Here is a 22,987-nt window from a genome sequence, read left to right as displayed (position 1 = left end):
CACGGCGTTAGAACAGGAGCTTTGAGGATGGATTTGGACTGTAGTTAATGTCACCAGTCTGCTACACTGACTCAGGACTACAGTGAGCATCTGATCAGCATCACTAAACACCTCAACATCGCTTAGCTGTAATAAATAGACATTCAATGCCACCCAGATGAGGATGGGTTCCCTCTTGAGTCTGGTTCCTTCCAAAATGTCTTCCTCATGCCATCTCAGGGAGTATTTCCTTGCCACAGTCACACACAAACACACACACACACACACACACACACACACACACACACACACACACACACACAAGAAAAATCACACCTGTTTTAGGTGTGTACAAAAGCAAGAAACTGGAGTAGACATAGGAAGCTCACATAAGATTAACCAAAGCTCAGGATCAAACCAGTCAGAAAGCATAATTGATGTAGGTTTATTAGTGGACGAGTCTCTCTCTCTCTCTCTCTCTTTCGCTTACACACATACACACACATTAAGAGCTGTTTTAGAAGTGCACAACAGGACAGAGGAAACCCACACACACATGAGAAGAGCATGGAAGACACTCTGAGATGAACCCAGGAGCTCAGGAACAAACAAGTTAAAAAAAGTGTATCTGCCGTTACACACACACGCGCACACTAGATCTTTAATGGCAAGTGTACAGCTGAAGTAGTGGAGTAGGAGTAACTCATCCCATTACAACACACACTTCCACCGGTGCACTGAGCGCTGCGCACAGTCAATCAGGAACTCGCACATTAATCATAGCTCGTGCATTTTCAGCGGCCATGTGACCGTGTCGCGCGCTCCCGCGGGGCCCCTTCGAGCTGTAATCCGCTTTAGTTTCTGAGCTCGGCGTGTGCACGCGTGCGTGTGCGTGTTAGAGAGAGAGAGAGAGAGAGAGAGAGAGAGAGAGAGAGAGAGATCGGAGCGGAGAGTCAGCAGCGTGCGCAGTGGTCATGGCGAGCGCGAGCCAGAGAGTGGTCCTCATTACCGGCTGTTCTTCCGGGATCGGGCTGCGGATCGCCGTCCTATTGGCCAAAGACGAGCAGAAGCGCTATTATGGTAAACTCTTCCTCTCTTCTGTAGCATTTCACCCACCGTATAAAACCTCTTAATTATTAACATAATTAACAGTAATTAAAAAAACAAAAAAGACAAGAATGAAAAGAAAAGCATCTTGTTTTATATATATATATATATATATATATATATATATATATATATATATATATATATATATATATATATATATATATATATATATATAAACTAAATTGCACACACTTTAGGATTCGCAATCATTCTGAGTTGGTGCACGAGCTGAACGTTCAGGTTCGGTTTCCACGCCAGAGGTCGGCACCGGGCATGTCCTCGCGCGCAGAGTTCGCTGGTGTACCGAGCTGCGATCTTTCTACCGCGTGCATTCGCGGATCCCGGGCGGTGATTAGCATGTGAAAGGTCGGTTTCCAGGGGACGGCGATGCGGCGGAGTTCATAAAGACACTGGCGGCTCTTTAACGAGTCTCTTCACCAGCACAAAGCGCCCTTTTATGGCAGCCAGTGGTGCGCTTCTGTGGCGTGTCGAATGCGCCCGAGGGTGTTCCTGAGGGGGGAAAGGACAAAGTTGGAGACCTGGACATGATGAGAGAGAGCGTGTGTGTGTGTGTGTGTGTGTGTGTGACAGTGGTGGACGAAGTACACAAAGCATGTAGTTGAGTAAAAGTAGAGATACAGTAGTTAAAATGTGACTCCAGTAAAAAAAAGTGTCCCATTAAACTTTCACTTGAGTAAAAGTACAAAAATATGAAAATGAATGAAAGGATGAATGAATGTACTTAAGTTTTAAATGTACTCTAATTTATTATGGCTATAATGTTCCTATTATCATTTTTATTACAAGACTCTTTGCTTAATCAACCCAGTTTTTGTGAAAAGACTCTACTGTTACTTTTAGCACACCGATTTATTAATAGAATATTAATGAGTTAAACACTAATATGTAATACATTAGCATGAGCCCAAAACCTTCTTTTCAACGACTTAAAAAAAATAAAAAAAGTACGCAAATAAGGTCACAGGTGCTGTGGGTTAGAGACAGGACTTCCATCACTTTGGTTCTAGCTTGAATGACGCTCTGGTGGAACCACACCGTGACCCAACGTCAAGCTTTTCTATGTTTCAACCACCGTCACTGGATAAGTAAGACATTTTCAGAGCGGTCCACAATGGAGACATTTTTGAGAGCTCACTTTTATGTATAGATATCACCCTAAATGCATTTACTGAACAATTAAATACACGTCGTTGTGCACAATTTATAAACATTATACAAACAAAACAAGAACCATAAAACTCTGATTGTAGCCATAATATTCATATATCATATTCTTATAATATGTCTTTTAAATTAGCCTCTTAAGCTGCACTGAAGAGTCTCCTCACGGAAATCAGTTCGGGACAATCACAGAAAACCTTTATGACATCACCTCGATTACCGACAATCCAACTTAGCTAGCTAATTTCTAATAGTTTTGTTGCTACACACATTATAATAAACTACATACTATACTTTCTTTCGGCTTCTCCCATTAGGGGTCGCCACAGCGGATCGTCCGTATTCGTGATCCGCATGTTTGATTTGGCACATGTTTTTACGCTGGATGCCCTTCCTAACGCAACCCTCCCAATTTAACCAGGGTTGGGACCGACACTAAGAGTGCACTGGCTTGTGCAACCCTAACGGCTGGGGTCAGTTCCCTGACCGGGAATCGAACCCATGCCTGGCGATGAGAGCGCTGAATCCTAACCACTAGACCACCAGGGAACCCATAAACTACATACTATAAATTATAATATTATGCAGCTAAAAACAATATTGTTGCTCTATGCATAAAAGCACAGCAGGAAACAGCATAACCTAAATGATATACAGTTATTAGCCTGTTTAATTAACTGCATTAACCCCACCTCTCCTTTCTGAGTGTATGAGTGAGGGAACATCTCCGGGCAGTGGGTGTACAATCCAAGTCCCGACCAGGTTTATTCACCGTGACATGATCTAATAATTGACATGACCGTGCAAACGATCGATTTTTTCCCAAAACAGAAATGCTCGAGTAAAGTACAGATACACGAAAAAATTATGTACAGTAACTTAATACATTTACTTCCTTACTGTACACCACTGGTGTGTGTGTGTGTGTGTGTGTGTGTGTGTGTGTGTGTGTGTGTGTGTGTGTGTGTGTGTGTGTGTGTGTGTGTGCAGTGTAAATTCAACTACCTCACACAGTGCATTTCTTACCTTTTATTCAACACTCATAGGGTTTAAAAAATAACACAACACACCGGTCAGACATGATGCAAACATCCAGAACCATCTAGTGACGTACCAGCGCCATTTGGATCCCACTTCATGTAGAGTTTAAACATTGGACCTCTTTGAGTGTTTAAAGGCTCTGGCATGGAGAAGCTGGTGTTGGATCTGTGATGATCGCAAATGTTGAGCTATTTTATAAGTTGCTCAGTAGCTCCTTGTTCTATAACCTCTAATGACTGTATAAGACTGTAGAAAGAACTACTCATAATCACACACTCCAGTGTTCATGTTAGTTCTCACTCTCCAGTGTTTTGTATTGTTGAAAGATTTATAATCACACTCTTGATGTCACCCAAATGAGGATGGGTTCCACTTTTGAGTCTGGTTCCTCTCAAGGTTTCTTCCTCATAACATCTAAGGGAGTTTTTCCTTGCCACAGTCGCCACGGCTGCTCATCAGGGATAAATACACATCGTTCTTAACTCGTAAATTCTGTAAAGCTGCTTTGAGACAATGTTCGTTGTGAAAAGAGCTAAAGAAATAAACTTGACTTGACTTGACATGACATTATAACATTATGAGCGGTGAAGTGAATAACACTGATTATCTCCTCATCATGGCACCTGTTATTGGGTGGAGATATTTATAAGGCAGCAAGTGAGCGAGTGTAAGGATTGAGCGAGTTTGCACAAAGGGCAGATTGCGATTTCTGGACGTCTGGGTCAGAGCTTCTCCAAAACTGCAGGTCTTGTGGCATGTTCCCGGTCTGAAGTGGTCAGTATCTATCAAAAGTGCTCCAATGAAGGAACGGTGGTGAACCGGCGACAGGGTCGTAGGCAGCCGAGGCTTATTAATGCACGTGGGGAGCGAAGGCTGGTCCGTGTGGTCCGATCCAACAGACGAGCTCCTGTAGCTCAAACTGCTGAAGAAGTCAATGCTGTTGATGCTTAAGGGGTTTATGACTGTTTTGGAAGAGAAAGGGGGACAGGGTGGGTGCAGAAGGGTGATAGCAGGAGTGATTTGTGATAGAAGAGTATCTGTGAGAGTGAAAGGGAAAGTTTATGGGACTGTGGTGAGACCTGAGATGTTGTATGGTTTAGAGACAGTGACATTTAGTCAAAGACAGGAGGTGGAACTGGAGGTAGTGGAAGATGGTGGAGTTGAGGATGCTGTGATTTTCATCAGGAGGGATGAGGATGGACAGGATTGTAAACGAGTTTATTAGATGGACCACGCAGGCAGGACGTTTTTGGAGACAAGATGAGAGAGATGGTTTGGCCATGTGCATGGAAGGGGCATGGAGTATATCAGGAGAAGAATGCTAAGGATGGAGGCATCAGGCATGAGGAAAAGAGGAAGGCCAAGGAAGAGGTTTATGAATGTGGTGAAGGAAGAAATGCAGGTGGTTGTTTGAAAGAGGCAGATTGAGAGCACAGAATGGTATGGAGACAGATGATCCGCTGTGGTGATCCATAATGGGATCAGATGAAAGAAGAAGAAAAAAACTGTTCATGGCTAATGAACAGATACATGGTCTAATGAAGCATGTGTAGGGGGGATTTAAATCCCAGGAGGTTGAATTCGGATTTGCAGGGCTAATTTAACACACAGATCACATCTAATTGATTTCATAATTAAATTAATACCTGACATGTCAAATTAATGGGTTAACTGAACATACACATATACATTTTATGGACAAATGTATTAGGACCTGATTTTTCCAGCTATATGTGGTTCCCCCCAAACTATTAGCACATTGTGGGGGGACACAGTTGTCTTTGCATGTGGTGGCATGACATTTTCCCTTCACTAGAACTAGGAGACTGAAACCTGTTCCAGCATGAAAATACCCGTGTTCACAAAGCTAGCTTTATGAAGATATGCTTTTAAAAGATGCTTTTTAAGCTCTTGAGTGGCCGTCTATAGGTTTCTGACTTCAAACCTGTTCAACATCATTAGGATGAATTTCTCATGCTGACTGCACCCCCAGGCTTTCTCACCTCATCTACATTGGTATCTGACTCTACTAGGACCCTCATCGCTGAATAAATCTCACACAAATCGCACACCAAAATCTAACGCCAGCATCAAGTGAAACATCATCCCACAAGGGCGGAGGTTATTATGACAGCATATGCGAAATGTGGAATGGGGTGTTCAGAAACACCTTCCAATATTATGGCTTAATGCACACTATTAAATGAACACCTTAAATCAAGTACATGGTTGAATGAACTCCTACGGCATTAAATGAGCGCTGGAATTCATTTAAAAAAATTTAATAAACACTGACAGACCTGAATGAACTCATGGCTATCCATGCTAAACTAAATGACCACCAGAGAGGTCAAATTATACTCAAATTATAAGTACTGTATGTAGTTCATTTTGAAACCTGTCTAGTTTACTTAACACCTCGAGAGCTATAATATCACTTAAAGTGTTAAATTAGCGTCTGCATAATTGCACAAAATAATATCTGCCAGTGGTGGACGAAGTACACATACTATGTAGTTGATTTAAAGTAGAGATACACACAGTCAAATTATTGCTTCAGTAAACGTAAATGCTCCTTTTAAACTTTCACTTGAGTAAAATGTATTTGCCTCCAAAGTTTCCAAAGTACTATGATTTGTTACAGCTGTAATGTTCCTTTTATCGTTTTTGTCACAAGACTCTTTGATTAAACTGAGTTTATTAAGCAATCTATTAATAGAATGATATTAATTAATCAAACACTGATTGATACCAGTTTCTTCCATCATTTATTCCTCTCAAAATGTTCTGTTTGCTGTTGAACTGATGTTGAACTGTATTGTGCTATCTTCACATCACAGCTAACTGTGTTGGTGATAAGTAGATACACCAAGTGGCAATCAAAACAAGTTTAAAACTAGTTTGACTCTGATTGTGTGTTTAGTTTAGTTAAGTTTTTATCCACTCATAAATAAAAAGTAATGACTGATTTTACAAAATGTGGTTAAGTAAAAAAGTAAAATATTTAATCTTGAAATGTAGTGAAGTTAAAGTAAAAGTGAAAATCTAGGGTTCCATCTTTCATCTTTCAGCTCCTCCCTTCTGGCAGGCGCTACAGAACTTTGTTCACCAAAACTGACAGACACAGGAACAGTTTCTTTCCCCAAGCAATCAGCCTCATTAACATCTCACCATAATTATATTCCCTGCTCATATCTATAAGTACTGCACAGAACTGTCAGTCATCACATGATCTGTATATGTTACACACACTATGGCTGCTATATACTGTACAAAGTTTTATAGTAAACTCCTGACACATACCTGACACACAATACTGTCATTTGCACTACCATGCACTCTCACACTTTATGTACATTACTGATCTGTATCCCTATTAAATACTCACACTGTCTATGCTGTCTCACATTGTCTGTATTGTCTTGTATTGTCTGTTTTTGTCTTGTCTTGTCTGTTTTGTCATGTATAGTTTTTATTTATGTCTGTACTTTGAGAGTCACAAACAGCTGGAACCAAATTCCTTGTGTGTGTTAACACATTAGGCCAATAAACCTGATTCTGATTCTGATAAAGTACAGATACGAGAAAAAAACAGTACAGTAACGATTAACATTTACTTCATTACTGTCCACCAATGATAGCTGCCAATCGAAATGAACAACTTTAGTGATGAATGACGAAATAGATTCATAAAGGGGTTAAATTGAGTCATAATTGATGGCACAGTTTGTGGGAACACATACTGTATAATCCAATTACCATCTGCAGGACTAGATTATCTCTGAGATGGTGATTCAGCACATTCTGACAGGATTAACATTTACAGTGTTGAATTTGCATGGAGGTGTTAAATTAAGATGTCGGACTTCTAATCAGAAGGTTGTGAGTTCAAATCCCACCACCACCAAGCTGCCACTGCTGGGCCCTTGAGCAAGGACTTTGAACCCTCAAATGTCAACCCTCAGGGGTATAAATGAAACAATTGTAAGTCACTCTGGTGTTTGTGAAATAATGTAAATACAGAGCGAAGTATTACAGCTTTGAGTACCAGAATTACAGTTACTTGTTATTCAGTGAATATTAGAGTATTGAGTAAATAAATACAGCTAAGAGGTCAAATAAAGGTCATAATGTTAAATTAACACCCACAGTTTATCTAAAAAGCTACAGGATTGGATTAATTATTAACATGTTAAATTAGCATCTTAAAGGCTTAATTAACCCCTTGAGTGTTTAATTAACATGTAAATAGATGAAGTAAATTGAGAGGGGTTGAGCATTATTCATCTGAATTAATGGACAGATTGAAGTAACACTTTGTTGACTGAATAAATGTTTCCTTCATCTCACCCTATATGGAAAAAAAGTTTGTGAGCACCTGGCCATAAGATTGTTGTGCTTTTTTGAACATCTCATTCCACATTTAGTCACCGTTTTTCATTATAATAACCTCCACTCTTGTGGGAAGATGTTTCACTAGATTTTGGAGTGTGCTTGAGGAGATTTGTGTGAGATTCATTTAGTCACAAGGACATTATGGAAGTCAGTTATTGATGTAGGTGAGGTGAGGAGACCTGAGGTGCAGTCAGCGTTCACATTTATCCCAATGGTGTTCAGGAGGGCTAATGTCAGAGCTCTATAGCAGGAGATTCTTCACTCCAAATCATGTAAAGTGAAGGGAAAATTCATGTCTAATTCATGTCTAAATAATTTTCATGAGGGTAAAATATCAGCTATAGTGTTCATTTCTGTTATTTTGTACCTTGAAAAACCTCTGGAAACCAAGCAGACGATAATTACATACAGTGTGAAGCAGCTTAACCAACCACACAGTATAACTGTACCCTTGAATGTAGACAAAATAACTCCTAAATGCACTTCCACCCATTTCTCAGCAAAACTGCAGGAGATGAGAAGACCTGTGCAGGCTGAATGGGATTTAACAAAACAAAGCAAAAAAAAAAAATCCCTGTGAGACCCTATTCAGCAACATTTAATCAGTCTTAAGCCTGATTTCACATAAAGAACAGCTCGAATAATGGTGCGATTGTTAACTGTAGCATGTTAAAACCACATTTAATGCACTCCCACGTCTGTTCAAAAGCCTCCATCGATGAACGTGGTAATGACCGACTTCTATTTACAGTAGTTCTGAAGAAGAAAGTACGATTGGACCCGTACTACTCTTGTTTATTTACGATTGTTTGAAAAATCTCTCAGCTATGATTCTCAGCTATGATGCAACAACGCAGTAAGTAAATCCGAATGGATTCAGCAGCTTGAGGAAGAAGAAAAAAGCTGCTTAGCTGCCTAATGACAGGTCACTAAATCCCGCCTGGTGTAAACAAGACAGAAGTAGCACAGCACATAATGTTCTGCACTAATGACCCCAAGGCTGTGAGCTCAAATCCCAGGACTACCTGAGCAACATTGTTATGGTTCTGCCGGTGTGTCATAGGATTATTAGCACCATTTAGACCTTATCCACAAATGTTGCATAGTAGAAACCTACTTCTATATATTTTTTTCCTAGTTTCGATCTTGACAAAGTCTTGAACTATCGGCAGAAATCTTGTATCCAAAATATAAAGGAAAATTTGATCTGTTAATAGAGGAAGTTTTAAAGGTTGATATAAGAAAGTATCTAAAAAAAAAAACAAGCTAAATAATTATCCTATTTAATTTATACTAATTATTTCTATATCACTATAATTATATAATACAATGAAAAGCTGCATATCAGCTGATCTGACGATCCAATGATTTTTATTTAAAAACTACTAAGTTTCAAAATGTGTTTTATTAAACAAGTTCACATAAAATTCACTTTCATTGCAAATATGAATAAATAACAAAGTATGAATATGATAATATCTTTACAAAAGAAAAACAGTCCGGTCGCTACAGTGTTCAGCTAAAACATTAAAACCACAGAAGTGAATAACATTATTATTTACCCATTACAGTGGCATCTGTCAGGGGGCGGCATATATCTTTGGACAGCAAGTGAACAGTCAGTTCTTAAAGTTGATGTGTTGGAAATGCAAAAGAAGGGGAACGTGTAAAAATCTGAGCACCTCGGACATGGAGCAAAATAATTGTAATGGTAGATGACTGCACCAGAATATTTCCAAAATGACAGGTCTTGGGGTTTCCTGGTATGCTGGTACTTTTGGTATCTGCCAAAAGTGCTCCAAGTAAGGAGCACATTTATGTTCATAAATGAAGTTAAATCTCTGCCAGTTCCGTTTTATACACAAACACTATATACTACACCTGAATCTTCCAGCCATACGTGATTCTTCCCCAAACTGTTGTACAAACACAGTTGTATAGGATGTCTTTGGATACCTGTTCCAGCATGAGATGCACCTGTTCCAGCTCCATGAAGATTTGCTTTACATGGGTTGGAGTGGAAGATCTTCTGTTATAGAGCTCTGATCTCAACCTTATTTAACACCTTTGGCATGAATTGTTCACACTGACTGCACCCCAGGCCTCCTCACCTCACCGACATCAGTACCTGACTTTACTGACACCCTTGACGCTGAATGAATCGCCACAAGAGCCCTCCAAAATCTAGTGGAACATTTACCCAGAAGAGTTGAAGAGTCTTATAATAGCAAAAAAGAGGATTAAATGTGGAATGAGATGTTCAAAAAGCTCTTCAAATGAATCCCCATTATGTTCTGCTGTCCACAATTTGTAACCCATATAGAACATCGCATGAATCTGAAGTACACAATTGTTTCTTAAAACCCAAACAAGCACGGTAACGTTGTGCACATCAACTAAACACATTAAAGGTCCTGGAGCTGTGACACACAATGCTGTGTCACCATGTCAAAAATTTCTATTTAATAAAGTAAATAATTTTTTTTCTGTATTTCTCTGTATCATGTTTGTGTATTTATTTTGTTAATTGTACTATTGGTTACATTCGGCTTTTTCTGACCCCAGTTAGAGTCTGTGATTAACTCAAACACTCACAATTACTATGATGTAAAGATCTGCACAGTTACACGTAATTGTATTTGCATAAAACAATAGGTGAATTCATGCTAATGTGTTTTATCAATCCAATATCCCTCGTGTTATATTTCAGCTAATTTTAGACTGACCCTTCTGACTTCCACAGATAGACGTGTTCGTGGATCCGTGGTGGTATGATTTCGGTTAATGTTTAAAGGTTCAAAGTTCAGAAGGGGATCAGCTCGGTTCTTATCTCCTCAGAGCAACTGTTTATCTTTCAGCCCTAATGTAATTAGCACCGGAGTGCATTAAACAAAGCGAGAGTGTGTGTGTGTATGTGTGTGTGTTTGTTGTGTGTGTGTGTGTGTGTGTGTGTGTGTGTGTGTGTGTGTGTGTGTGTGTGTGTGTGTGTGTGTTTGTTGTGTGTGTGTGTGTGTGTGTGTGTGTGTGTGTGTGTGTGTGTGTGTGTGTGTGTGTGTGTGTGTAGGTTGTTGGGGGGGATGGGTAAACAGATATAAAGGGCCCACTGAGAACAATTTGCCACATAAACACAATCTGTGTAGCTTCTAACGTCCGTATTCAGTTTTGAGTTATGTGCGCATGATGAGCATTTTTAATTAGAGGCATTGTTTATGACGAGGGGTATTTAGAGAATATATAGTACATTACATGCATTATGGATTATGAATTAAATGGTAAACATGGCAGATGAGTGCTCAGTCAGCTTCTCCTTCAAATCGCAAGCATGGTTTCTTTACAGCAGAGGTGCATTGAATGAACCAAAGGACTGCAGTTTGTTAATTGATTAATTATTTTTTTGAAATGTATTAGCTTTGTAATTACATTGTGGAGAAAAGTGATAGTTAGTCTGTCTTAATAAGAAAAAAATGTATATATACATATAAAATCTAAAATAATTTGATATGCTGGAACAAGTTTTTTTTTTTTTTTTTTTTTTCATAAGCTGAAAGGCAAATTTTGCGGTGATTGATGTAATAATTACAGCTCAGGCTGTACATGCAGCAAACTGTTGGCATTATGTATTATCAGGACCTTTTTTTAGATTATTGTACATTTACATTTGCGGCATTTAGCAGACGCCCTTATCTAGAGCGATGTACATAAGTGCTTTAAGTCTCTAGCAATGAATAAATCTACACCGGTACACAAGATATCAAACTTAATATAAATATAACTCTTGAATTTTTCAAGGCAAACTTTTAAAGTTCTAATTTAAATGCTAATTTCAGGAAGAGATGCTGGACAATGCTTGGCATTGTCTAGTTTGTATTTTTTGTATGTAACTTTTTTTTTTAACATTCTTTTTTCCCCTTGTCTTTAATAGCAAAGAGTGAAAAAGAAAGCACTATTCCTGTCTTCAGTCTGCATTTTTTTATCACTTATAGGTGTTGGTCTAAAACAGGGGATTAACTTTTGCGACCAAAAGAGCCATTTTGGTCACTCTCCCACATAATATAATTTGCCTGGAGACGCAAAGCATATTTCATCTTTAAATAAAAATATAAATTTGTTGTTTGATGCAGATGTAAGATAGTTACCTAGTTGTACCACTAGGTGGCAGTAGTGTGATTGCGATTGTATTTGGATGTTAGCAATTTATACTTTTTGTCCCTGATGAGACGTGGGTATGTGGCCTGGCAATTTCTCTTTAGTTTCTGCAGCAGTTCTGGATTGGTTTTTTTCGATTAATTTCTTTGGATACTTCGCAAATGCTGTGCTTAATTTGGAAATATCGGTGTTTTTTTTTTTTTTGTTGTTAGCCAGTTTCTCAACACAGCATGGCAGACCTACACTGTTAACAGTGAAAGAGAATAAATCTGTCCACAAAGAATAAAAGTCTCTGTTTCATCTGAGATTTATTTATTTATTTATTTATCTATCTATCTATCTATCTATCTATCTATCTATCTATCTATCTATCTATCTATCTATCTATCTATCTATCTATCTATCTATCTATCTATCTATCTATCTATAATTAGCTTACAATAGCAGGGGTCTGGGCCTCAGTATTAGCGACTCACAGGTAAAGATGCAGGAAGTAGACAGAAAGTGATGCTTGGTTTGATTGACAAAATAACATAACTTTATTTTCTGGTCACCGACCCCCCCAGTCTAAACTCGAATTTTCCATTTAGGAGAAATGTGAGAGGTGTGAACTCCATGCATGTTCTGCACAAAAAGCTCAGAGCTCACGTGTGTAACCCGAGTCTGAATACAAGGAACTTTCCATGTGTAAATACTGATTGAACTTTTGTCCATGCCAACAGGTTATATGCTCATTCACTTCTCTTCTTCTATCTTTATGACTTTCTCTCTCTACCTATCTCTGTCTCTTTGACTTTAAGTGATCGCCACCATGCGAGACCTGAAGAAGAAGGATAAGCTGGTGCAGGCAGCAGGAGATGCTTTTGGGAACACGCTGACACTGAAAGCTCTGGACGTGTGCAGCGATGAATCGGTTAGGCTGTGCGTCAGCGGGGTTAAAGACCGACACATTGACATCCTCAGTAAGTCACCTGGCATGACATATTGACAACACATCAGCGACTATAATAGAAGCCTGTTTCTCCTTTAAACATTAACTTGAGCATGCAGACATCCAGACACTGACCTCGACTCCGTATCGGTAATCAGTCACAGCGCCATCCGTCTTCTGCGTGTCTCCCTGCAGTAAACAACGCAGGCGTGGGTTTGCTCGGCCCTGTGGAGAGCATCAGCCTGGACCAGATGAAGACGGTGTTCGAGACCAACTTTTTCGGTACGGTGCGGATGATAAAAGAGATCATGCCTGACATGAAGAGACGCAGAGCGGGCCACATCATCGTCATGAGCAGCGTCATGGGCATGCAGGGTAATGTGGGTGATGTTTACAAATCTTTCTCAATCCGAGGTATACTGCTACTGAAATATTGAAAATAAATGTCATTTTAACATTTTAATATTTTTAGATAAAATGGAACTTTATTAGTACAGAATGAAATCCAAGAAAATTTGGATTTTTTTGACAATAATGGCAATATTGGTAAAAAATAAATAATAATACATACAATTAATAATAATCGGACACACGACTTTGCCACCCATATGTGGTTCTTCCCCAAACTCCTACCACAGGGCACAGGGTTGGAGGCACACAATTGTGTATGATGTCTTTGGATGTAGCATGTAGCAAACCTGTTCCAGCATGACAATGCAAATAAGCAGAAAGCCATCTCCTAAGAGATATGCTTTACACTGATTTCAGTCGAAGATCATGAGTGGTCTACTACAGAGATCTGAACTCGAACCTATTGAACACATTTTGGATGATTGTAAATGCTGACTGCACCCCAGGCCTCCTCACCTCAACTACATCACTACCTGACTTCACTAACAAACTTGTGGCTGAATGAATCTTACACAAATCTCTACAAACACACTCCAATCACTGGTGGAACATCTTTACAGAAGAGTGGAAGTTAATATAAAAATAAATGTGGAGTGAAATGTTAAATAAACACAATAATCTTATGGTCAGGCGTCTACAATCTTTTCACATACCTCCACATAGTGTATATAAGTCTCTTTATTAAATGTTCCAGTGCTCATGTTAGTTCTCTCTCTCCAGTGTTCTGTATTGTTTAAAGATTTTTAACCAAACTCTTGATGTCACCCATATGAGGATGGGTTCCCCTTTTGAGTCTGGTTCCTCTCAAGGTTTCTTCCTCATAACATCTAAGGGAGTTTTTCCTTGTAACAGTCGCCACGGCTGCTCATCAGGGACAAATACACATCGTTCACCTTAACTGTTGATTTCTGTAAAGCTGCTTTGAGACAATGTCTGCTGTGAAAAAAACGCGCTATAGAAATAAACTTCACTTGACTTAAATGTAGACATGAAAAAAAATCTGATTCTTTGTTTCTGATCCACCAATTTATTTGCTGGTACCAGACGTCAGATTGGTGCTATTTCTAATCTCAAACCAACTTTAAAGATTTTATAAAATTACTATGATAGAGCCTCGAATGTCTTAAATCTGAAACCATTTGTTTGTGTCTGTCTGCTCAGGCGTAGTGTTTAATGACGTCTACACGGCCTCAAAGTTCGCCATCGAGGGATTCTGTGAAAGCTTGGCAGTCCAACTTCTCAAGTTTAATGTCAAGTCTGTACACTGGCTCTTCACACTGCCACATACAAGCAGATCAATAAAAAGTGAGAAAGCCCATTGTTTGCTTTCCTCTCTACTCTTATAGGTTGTCTCTGATCGAGCCTGGGCCTGTGCACACTGAGTTTGAGGTGAAGATGATGGAAGAGGTGGCCAAGATGGAGTTTCCAGGAGCAGACGCAGACACAGTGAGATACTTCAAAGATGTGTACGTGCCGTCCTCCATCGATATCTTCGAAGCAATGGGGCAGACGCCAGATGACATCGCTAAAGTAAGCTGGGACTTCTGAGTGATCTGGTGTGTTTGTTGTTCATGGTCAAAGCATAAACCACTACTTCGCACTTGTTAGGGAAGGATCTCTAGTTACCTTCGGATTTTGATTAAGTTACTATACTTTTTTTAAATTTTGTTTCCTTTTTTGGTTCCTTTTCAATACTTGCATTTGCAATGTGATGACATGCCCTCTAGGGTGCCTTAAGTCTTAAAACCATGATATAGTGCCCTATAAGGTACCCTTATATGCAAGAAACAATGAGGAATGTTATTTAAAGTGCCCCCTGTCTGAGAAAAAATGGTAATGTGCCCTCTAGGGTGCCCTATCTAAGAAACCATGGTGAGGTGGTACCTTTATATGCAAAAAGCAATGAAGACTGCCCTTCAAAGTGCCACCTGTCTATAAAAAAATCATGATGTGCCCTGTAGGGTGCCCTTTCTGAGAAACCATGCTAAAGCACTCCCCTGAGTACCCCATGTATGAGTAAACATGATGGAATTCCATTTAAAGTGGCCCTATGTCCAAGAAACCATGGTGAAGTGCCCTTCAGGACTCCTTAACCCGCTAGGTTGCCCCATACTGTATGTCCAATACATTCTAGGGTGCCCATATCTGACAAAACATGATGAATTGCCCTCTGAATGCCCCATGTCCATGAGTAAACATGATAAAATGCCCTCTAGATTGCCCAGTTTCTGAAAAAAACACGAAGAACTGCCATTTTGGGTGCCCCTTCATGTAAAAACAACATGATGACGTGCCCCTTCGGGTGCCTCTACATGTGAGAACCCATTAATAGCTCTTTGGAGTTTGTGGGTTTGCTGCCAGTGAAGAACATGTAATATGTTGCCCTATATGTGATTAAACATGATTATATTTTCAGTAGAGAAAACAAGTTTGCACTAGCTTTCAGGGGCTCAGTATCGTAAAAAGATGAGAAAATAAGGTGAAATATAGACATGCTACCAATTAGTTAATGTTTTGTAAGCTGGTTGCAACATTGTGGTGGGAGGGCGAAGCCATGGGGATTGGATTCTCGTCTAGGGTGCCAAATACGGCCCTGGTTACGTCAATATTATACTAGTGAAAATTCCTGATATTCAGAATCAGGCTAGTCAGTGTGGAAAAGTGGCTTTTTAATAAATGGAGTAATACAGTGTCATATAAATAAGAAAATGTATAAATAACAAAACCAACTAATAATCACTAGGAGCTGTAGTTGTAATAATCACATTTAATTAATAGCACATGTTTCACTGTTTCTTGTCTCCCCCCCATCCCATAGTGCACTAAGAAGGTGATCGAGTCGGGCAACCCTCGCTTCAGGAACCTCACGAACAGCCTTTACACCCCCATCGTAGCCATGAAGTACGCCGATGAGACGGGCGGCCTGTCCATACACACCTTCTACAACCTGCTGTTCAACTTCGGCTCCTTAATGCACATCACCATGAACATCCTGAAATGCCTGACCTGCAGCTGCTTGCGCAGACGCACCGTGTCACCTGACTGAACACACACACACACACACACACACACACACACACACACACTGAACAGACTGATATCATCTAAAACACTTTTGGATGCATTAGTGGATGTCAGTGTCCAGGACCCAGTTTCGTGTTCCTATTTCCTTTGTTGTGATACTCCACATTAAACTTACCTACTCACTCAAACCTAATTTATCTAAAAAAAAAAAAGTCCTAAAAAGTAGCAGAAGATGTAAAAGATGCTTTTCGAGAGCTCTGTGGTGCAGGAAGAACGTCATGGGAGGCGTTTCACCAAAAGAATTGGTTTTATGTTGCAGCAGTCACATTTTTACATTTGCTTTTATTGTTCAGTCTTTTAACACACACACACACACACACACACACACACACACACATATGTACATGATTCTGGATGTACGTCGCTCTCTTTTTCTGCTTTCGTCTCCCTGCTGCTCACTGCAACAGAGAATCTTCATTAATGAAAATTACACACAGGTGTTTGATCCTCAGCGCTTAATTCCTTTCAGATCCGCTCTCCATTCATTAACTGGCGCTCGATCACATCCCCACTGACACAATGCTGAAGCAAGTCATAGGAAATTATGTTATTTATAAGGACCTGATATTATATTTGGAAATTGAGATTAAATCCATTGAAAAAAAATTTTTAATTATCACAGAAATTGGAAAAGACTAATCCTAGTAGTCTAAATCTTGGTGCTTGTATTTAACTGCTTTTATGCACTAATGATTTTAGTGAAGTCTACTGTGAAAGTCGTTGTATCGCATTTGCTTCAGTCTTAGTGTTGAAGTCTTATCGCCACCCTCATATATATTTTTGTATTAAATGTGAATATTTAGATTATATTGTAGAATAAATCCGGTTACATTTTTTTTTTTATAAAATGAATCCGATGATATAGGTTGTAAGTCCAGGAATACTAAGCACAACAGGAGGGAATGATTCTAGAGTGAAAGATTCCTGATAGTGAGGTGTAACACAGTAATGGATCTGGTATAAATGTGTAACTTAATCAGTAAAACCTTTTGAAATAGAGGAGGGTTATGTGTTCATACAAACTAATATATACATGTGGTTGTGTGTAGTACTGTGTTTTGAACAGCAGGGAGCAGCAGAGCTTTTTTCTGGCAAGGCTCTCAATCAGACATCTTGATATTTGCTCTGTGCAGGAATTTGAACTTCCCCACATGAGAAACATTCCTTAGTCCAAAGTGATCCAAGAAGTAGGATGCACACCGGATGCAGTATTAGAACATGATCGATCTTCACATTAATGACAAAACGTCCTGCTGATATGAACCCGACTCTTCAGGACAAGAGTTGAATCAACAGAGCAGGCTTCTGTCTCAGAGACGGGTGTTCTGGGATGTGTTGTGTCTTGGAGCATACAAGAGGGATGAAGGAGGACATCTTAAATTTCTCTCTGTTGTGGTCTTGAAGGGGGAAAAGCTGTGTTTTTGAAAATGTGCACATGACCATGAAGAAAAAGCATGTTTATTTCTATTCCCAGTGATCTAAAAATAGAAAGTTAATGTGAATCAGATTTCCTTCACATACCTTTTAAAGTAACTAAAACAATTCTAATTATTATTAATTATATTCATTTTATTATCATTATTATTATTATTATTATATTATTATTATTATTGAAGGTAGAATTGACAATTTTTTGACAACTGTTTTTAGATTTCTGGAAAATCATCATAATTCCTACCATATCTTCTCGTAAAATGTCATAAAACAATTATCAAATACCACAGAAAATTATATATTTTTATTGTATACATTATCTGCCCTCTCAGTCCTCAAGCTCCGCCCACTCTGCACAATTACACCTTTTACAGATTTTACAAATCTTATAAAATAAATTTTAATTTAAACAAAAAAATGTTCTATATATTTAAAACCTTTTTTTTAATCATGAAATTGTATGCATTTATTTCGAACTAACTTTCAAAGGAATTTATCACGTAAGATTTATGCTGTTTTATCCCAAAAATGGCATGACAAAAATAAATGTAAGCATGGGCATATATTCAAAGTAAAAAATTAAAAACAAGGATACTACTGGATAGACGTCCTCTAAGGTGTATTTGCGTCGCACAAGTGCTCCGTTCATTTTTATAGAATATTTTTATTGAAAATTGTTCCCCATAAATAAGCATGTAGAATGGCCATGCATGACGAGAAGCTGCTGAATATGTGTCTTATTCATTTTGAATAAATCTCAGTGTTAAAGTCTTAAATTTAAAAAGCCTATGCTGTTTTAAACAAAAAGGTTTGATATCTAAGTTAGCTAAAGTTAGCAATCAAAAGTTTTGGTCCCAACAAAGCTACTGTGTCTATGTAAGAGAAGAAAGACGTTTAGTTGTGCATGCTGGCCTCCTGTTGAATAAAACATTAGCAAGTACATTTACACTCATTATGTGACACTTGGTCTCTGAGCTCTGAGAGATATGATGTTGAAAATAGAGATGTAGATACAGAAATTCCACAGCAACAATAGTTACATATACAATAAAAATATTGCTCAAAACTTCCTGAGTAAAATTTTGTTGATTATGTTGATTATAGTGGTTATGGATTATTACGACAGATTGGTTCAAGGTAAAGGTTGAAATGCATCAAGGATCGGCTCTGAGCCCTTTCCTGTTGGCAGTGCTGATAGACAGGTTGAAGGATGAGGTGAGACAGGACTCTCTGTGTGATGTTTGCAGATGATATTGTAATTTGTGGTGAGAGTAGGGAGCAGGTGGAGAAGAGCCTGGAGAGGTGGAGATACACGCTGGAGAGAAGAGGAATGAAAGTCAGTAGGAGCAAGACAGAGTATGTGTGTGTGAATGAAAGGGAGGGCATTGGAGTGGTGCGGTTGCAGGGAGAAGAGGTGGAGAAGGTGGAGGAGTTCAGGTTCCTGGGTTAACAGTGCAAAGTAATGGAGAGTGTGTTAGAGAAGTGAAGAAAAGAGTGCAGGCAGGGTGGAGTGGGTGGAGAAGAGTGATAGCAGGAGTGATTTGTGATAGAAGAGTATCTGTGAGAGTGAAAGGGAAAATTTATAGGACTGTGGTAAACCTGAGATGTTGTATGGATTAGAGACAGTGGCATTGAGTAAAAGACAGGAGGTGGAGCTGGAGGTAGCAGAGCTGAAGATGTTGAGGATTTTGTTGGAAGTGACGACAATGGACAGGATTAGAAACAAGTTTATTAGAGGGACAGCGCATGTAGGACGTATTGGAGACAAGGTGAGGGAGGAGAGATTGAGATGGTTTGGACATGTGCAGAGAAGGGACATGGGGTATATTGGTAGAAAAATGCTGAAGATGGAGCCACCAGGTAGGAGGAAAATAGGAAGGCCAAGGAGGAGGTTCATGGATGTGGTTAGGGGAAGACATGCAGGTAGTTGGTGTAAAAGAGGCAGATATAGAGGACAGGGGGGTATGGAGACGGATGATCCGCTGTGGCGACCCCTAATGGGAGCAGCCGAAAGAAGAAAAAGAAAAAGAAAGATTTGTCTACTGGAATATAAATCTCAGAGTATATTGTGACAAACTCAGATCCTCACATACTGATATCCCGCAGTCAAAAATGTTTGCTAGCTGTTTACATAACTGTTATAAACCTTAGACTATGTTAGCATGGAAAACTAAGGTTATTATGGTATATTTTGACAGATTTTACTGCTGTGTAATAAATCACTAAAAATATAACAAAAGAAATTGAGACATGTAATAAAGAATCAACTGCTAGTTTATTAGCATTTTTTAGCTCGGTAGCTAATTTTAAGGTCTGAAAGATTTTTTTTTGCCACATTAATGTGTAAATTCATAAACGCTTTATTTGAATAGGATTATAATTGTGGAGCTGCATTGTCACAGGCCCTTTCAGTTTCTTAGATGTTCGAAACAGTAAAGAATGCAATATTGCGCATAGATTATTGTTTATGATGTAATAAGACGTTTCGTAGACCTGTTTTAGATCGATGAAAACTAACAAAAAAAGTGAGAGAGAAAATGAAATGTTAGCACAAGTGCATGCATTCGGACAGCGCGCACCGGGCCACTGATATGTTGATGGATATAAAGAGGTCACGGCCTAGTCCCCATCCAGGCCCTTCGCCCAGCCCCCTCTCGTCCCTCTCTCACCCCTGTCTTTGTCCCAAGTGAGAGAATGTGACCTGGTTCTCATCCCTGCGATAATGACGAGGTCCACAGACAAACTCGGAGCACCAGCTGCCTCATCCTCAGCCGTCATGGACAGACACGGAGACGAAAGCAAAAAGAGACACAAAGGAAATCACACCAGAAATTTCACTGGCTTTGGATTTACTTTTCATACAGGGTATATTAAACGATCCCTGTGTGCAGTAAAGGAATCTGCGGTGCAACAAGTGGATATGCAGCCTGTCTATGTGTCTTCATCAGAGGCGACAGCTTCGGACAATAGGACAAAAGGTTCTGTCAATCATAATCAAAAGGAAGAGGGACGGTAGTGTGGATGAGGTTTTTCTTTTTTAACAGAGGTGGGAGGACTCGTGGTGGTGGTGGTGGTGGTGGGGGGTGAGTTTTCTGTGTATGTCCTGCATCCATCGTTCTGATTTGAGACGACGGGAGTGTGACTGCTTTGGGAAAAACAGCGCCGCTGAATAGGGGACCCCATTTGCTAATTGAGCAAAGACAGGAGTTACAAATCTCATTAAACAAGACCATTATGTCTCCAGTGGCGTTGTCCTAGCCCAAAAACAGTAGGATTTGATGACTCCAAGTCAAATGCAAATTGGTGTTGGACAGTTTGGTGTACCAGTCTCAAATAACAAACAACTTTTCATCGTATATATTTTTAATTAAATTTACTCCACCAAATTGCATCCAATCCAATGGCAGGTTCCAGGAGCAACAGTTTACTTAATGGGGGCTTGTATAGCTGTGGTTGTTCATCTAAGCTTTGTGTGTGTGTGTGTGTGTGTGTGTGTGTGTGTGTGTGTGTGTGTGTGTGTGTGTGTGTGTGATCTCCAAACCCTTGCTCTTGGCTCAAACATGGCTGCCATTGTTCTACAATGTGCGCATGAAATGGTGAGTGCATGAGCAATTGGACATGTCAGGCAATTTTTGTGCCAGAGAGCGAAACAGAGAAAGAGATCGAGAGAAACAGAGAGAGAAATAGAGAGCCTGTACATTGTATTTCACTTTTTCATGTCAAATGGTGACCTATTTTCCTTTCTCCCATGAGCAGTATCTCGAGGTTTAACACTCTAGGAACAGTAATCATCACAAACTTTGCAGTGGCCATTTTGATTCAGCAAATGACACAAAAAATGAGAGAATAAAGTATTATCTTGTAAGGTCTTTTAGGGAAAAATGAAAGCTGGTGGAAAGAGAGCGAGAGAGAGAGAGCACAGGCCTATGGCGTTATCTTTGGCATGCTGCTTCTCGGACACATTCCTGGAGCGTCTGGTCAGCTTTGGTTCAGCCCCTCTGCAGTCTGCGTTACACACACACAGACACACACACAGATACACACACACAGAGAAAAAATGAAAGAAAGAGACACGGACAAAGAATGAAACAGAGCCAGGAAGTAAGAGAAAGGGCCGAGGGAGACACAGACAGAAAGAGAGACACAGCAAGAGATAAGGAAGAAATAAGATGCAGATTGAAAAAGCAGGGAACGGCACAAGGATAATTAAAACGTGAGGGAAAAGTAAAGACATATAGGATCAGATCATCTGGACACAGGCATGTCACTATTCGAGAAATATGTTTAGAATTAAAGAGCGATGTGTTTATTGGTTCAGTTTTCTCAAACAGTTCTTGTTTTTTCATGTATAATGAAAAATAATTGTTTTATAACCTCTCACAATCTCTGCTGCTATATGTATTTATCGATAGATAGATATTTAAAGTGTGCAATTAAACAACATTTATTGATTATTCATCATCGATTGACTATATATTGATTATAAATATTAATACGCAAGTTATAATGTCCAAGCAGAACAGATCATTATTGCTCTGAGATAATACTCACGATGGATAGTTCTTGATGAACATAAGCAATTGTACACAAAGAAAATGTGTATTTATTTGCTGAAACAAGATTTTTCAGATATTGTCAGGTGCAATAAACTAATTATGACAGCAAAAAAATGTGAGAATCAAAAGATTTATTTTCTCGATTATTTTAAAGGAGCAGTATGCATTTTAGTGCCCTCTGCTGATAGAATGATGAATTACATTTGAATTACATTACAATTACAAACCAACACTCACAAGCCTTCAGCTGCTTCCATCACTACTGTATGTGACTGTATGTGGAATTTAATGAAACCTTGGAAAGGGGGTGGGGCTAATTTCTGGGCTTGAAATTGTAAACAGAAACATTTAGAATGCAAAAAAAATTAGATCTGATCTAAAGAGCAATTTTTTGCAATTAATGTTTATTATGTGATTTCAAAATAATCAAGGTTTTATGCATATTATGTTTATGGTGATTTGGGATTTATTTTTCAATGTTTGTGGTGATTTGTTGAATGTTTCTGGTGATCTGTTGCATGGTTGTGGTGATCTGGGATCATTTGTTGGATGTTTGTGTTGATTTTTTTGTGATTTGTGATAAATTGTTTGATGTTTGTAGTGATTTGCGATAATTTGTTGTAAGTTTGTAGCGATTTGTCATAATTTGTTCCAGGTTTGTGGTATTCTGTCAGATGTTTGTGGTGATTTAGTAAATTTTAAGCTTGTAGTGATTTGT

General features: G+C 39.1%; 1 protein-coding gene across 2 annotated transcripts; it reads left to right on the top strand.

The window, feature by feature from the left end:
- Positions 1 to 543: 543 nt before the first annotated feature.
- rdh8a (retinol dehydrogenase 8a) lies at positions 544 to 18,497 on the top strand. 2 transcript variants are annotated; one of them, XM_083524596.1, is made up of 6 exons: positions 544 to 1,059; positions 12,654 to 12,815; positions 12,980 to 13,159; positions 14,357 to 14,450; positions 14,542 to 14,725; positions 16,014 to 18,497. In XM_083524596.1, the coding sequence occupies exons 1-6, from the start codon at positions 954 to 956 to the stop codon at positions 16,239 to 16,241; spliced, it is 954 nt and encodes a 317-aa protein (XP_083380722.1). In that variant the 5' UTR covers positions 544 to 953; the 3' UTR covers positions 16,242 to 18,497. The 2 variants fall into 2 exon arrangements, with proteins under 2 accessions (XP_083380722.1, XP_083380723.1); XM_083524597.1 differs by lacking the exon at positions 544 to 1,059 and adding an exon at positions 10,853 to 11,023.
- Positions 18,498 to 22,987: the final 4,490 nt, after the last annotated feature.

The sequence above is a fragment of the Silurus aristotelis genome, assembly GCF_946808225.1.
Source record: "Silurus aristotelis genome assembly, chromosome: 21".
Taxonomy (NCBI): domain Eukaryota; kingdom Metazoa; phylum Chordata; class Actinopteri; order Siluriformes; family Siluridae; genus Silurus; species Silurus aristotelis.
Note: the sequence above shows the minus strand (reverse complement) of the source record. Positions and strands in the feature narration are given on the sequence as shown.

Excerpts from the sequence above, each read along its gene's own strand:
- rdh8a (XM_083524596.1), top strand. The coding sequence starts at position 954 with ATGGCGAGCGCGAGCCAGAGAGTGGTCCTCATTACCGGCTGTTCTTCC. Across the intron at positions 1,060-12,653 it reads CGAGCAGAAGCGCTATTATG|TGATCGCCACCATGCGAGAC; the intron begins GTAAACTCTTCC and ends TTTGACTTTAAG. Across the intron at positions 12,816-12,979 it reads CCGACACATTGACATCCTCA|TAAACAACGCAGGCGTGGGT; the intron begins GTAAGTCACCTG and ends GTCTCCCTGCAG.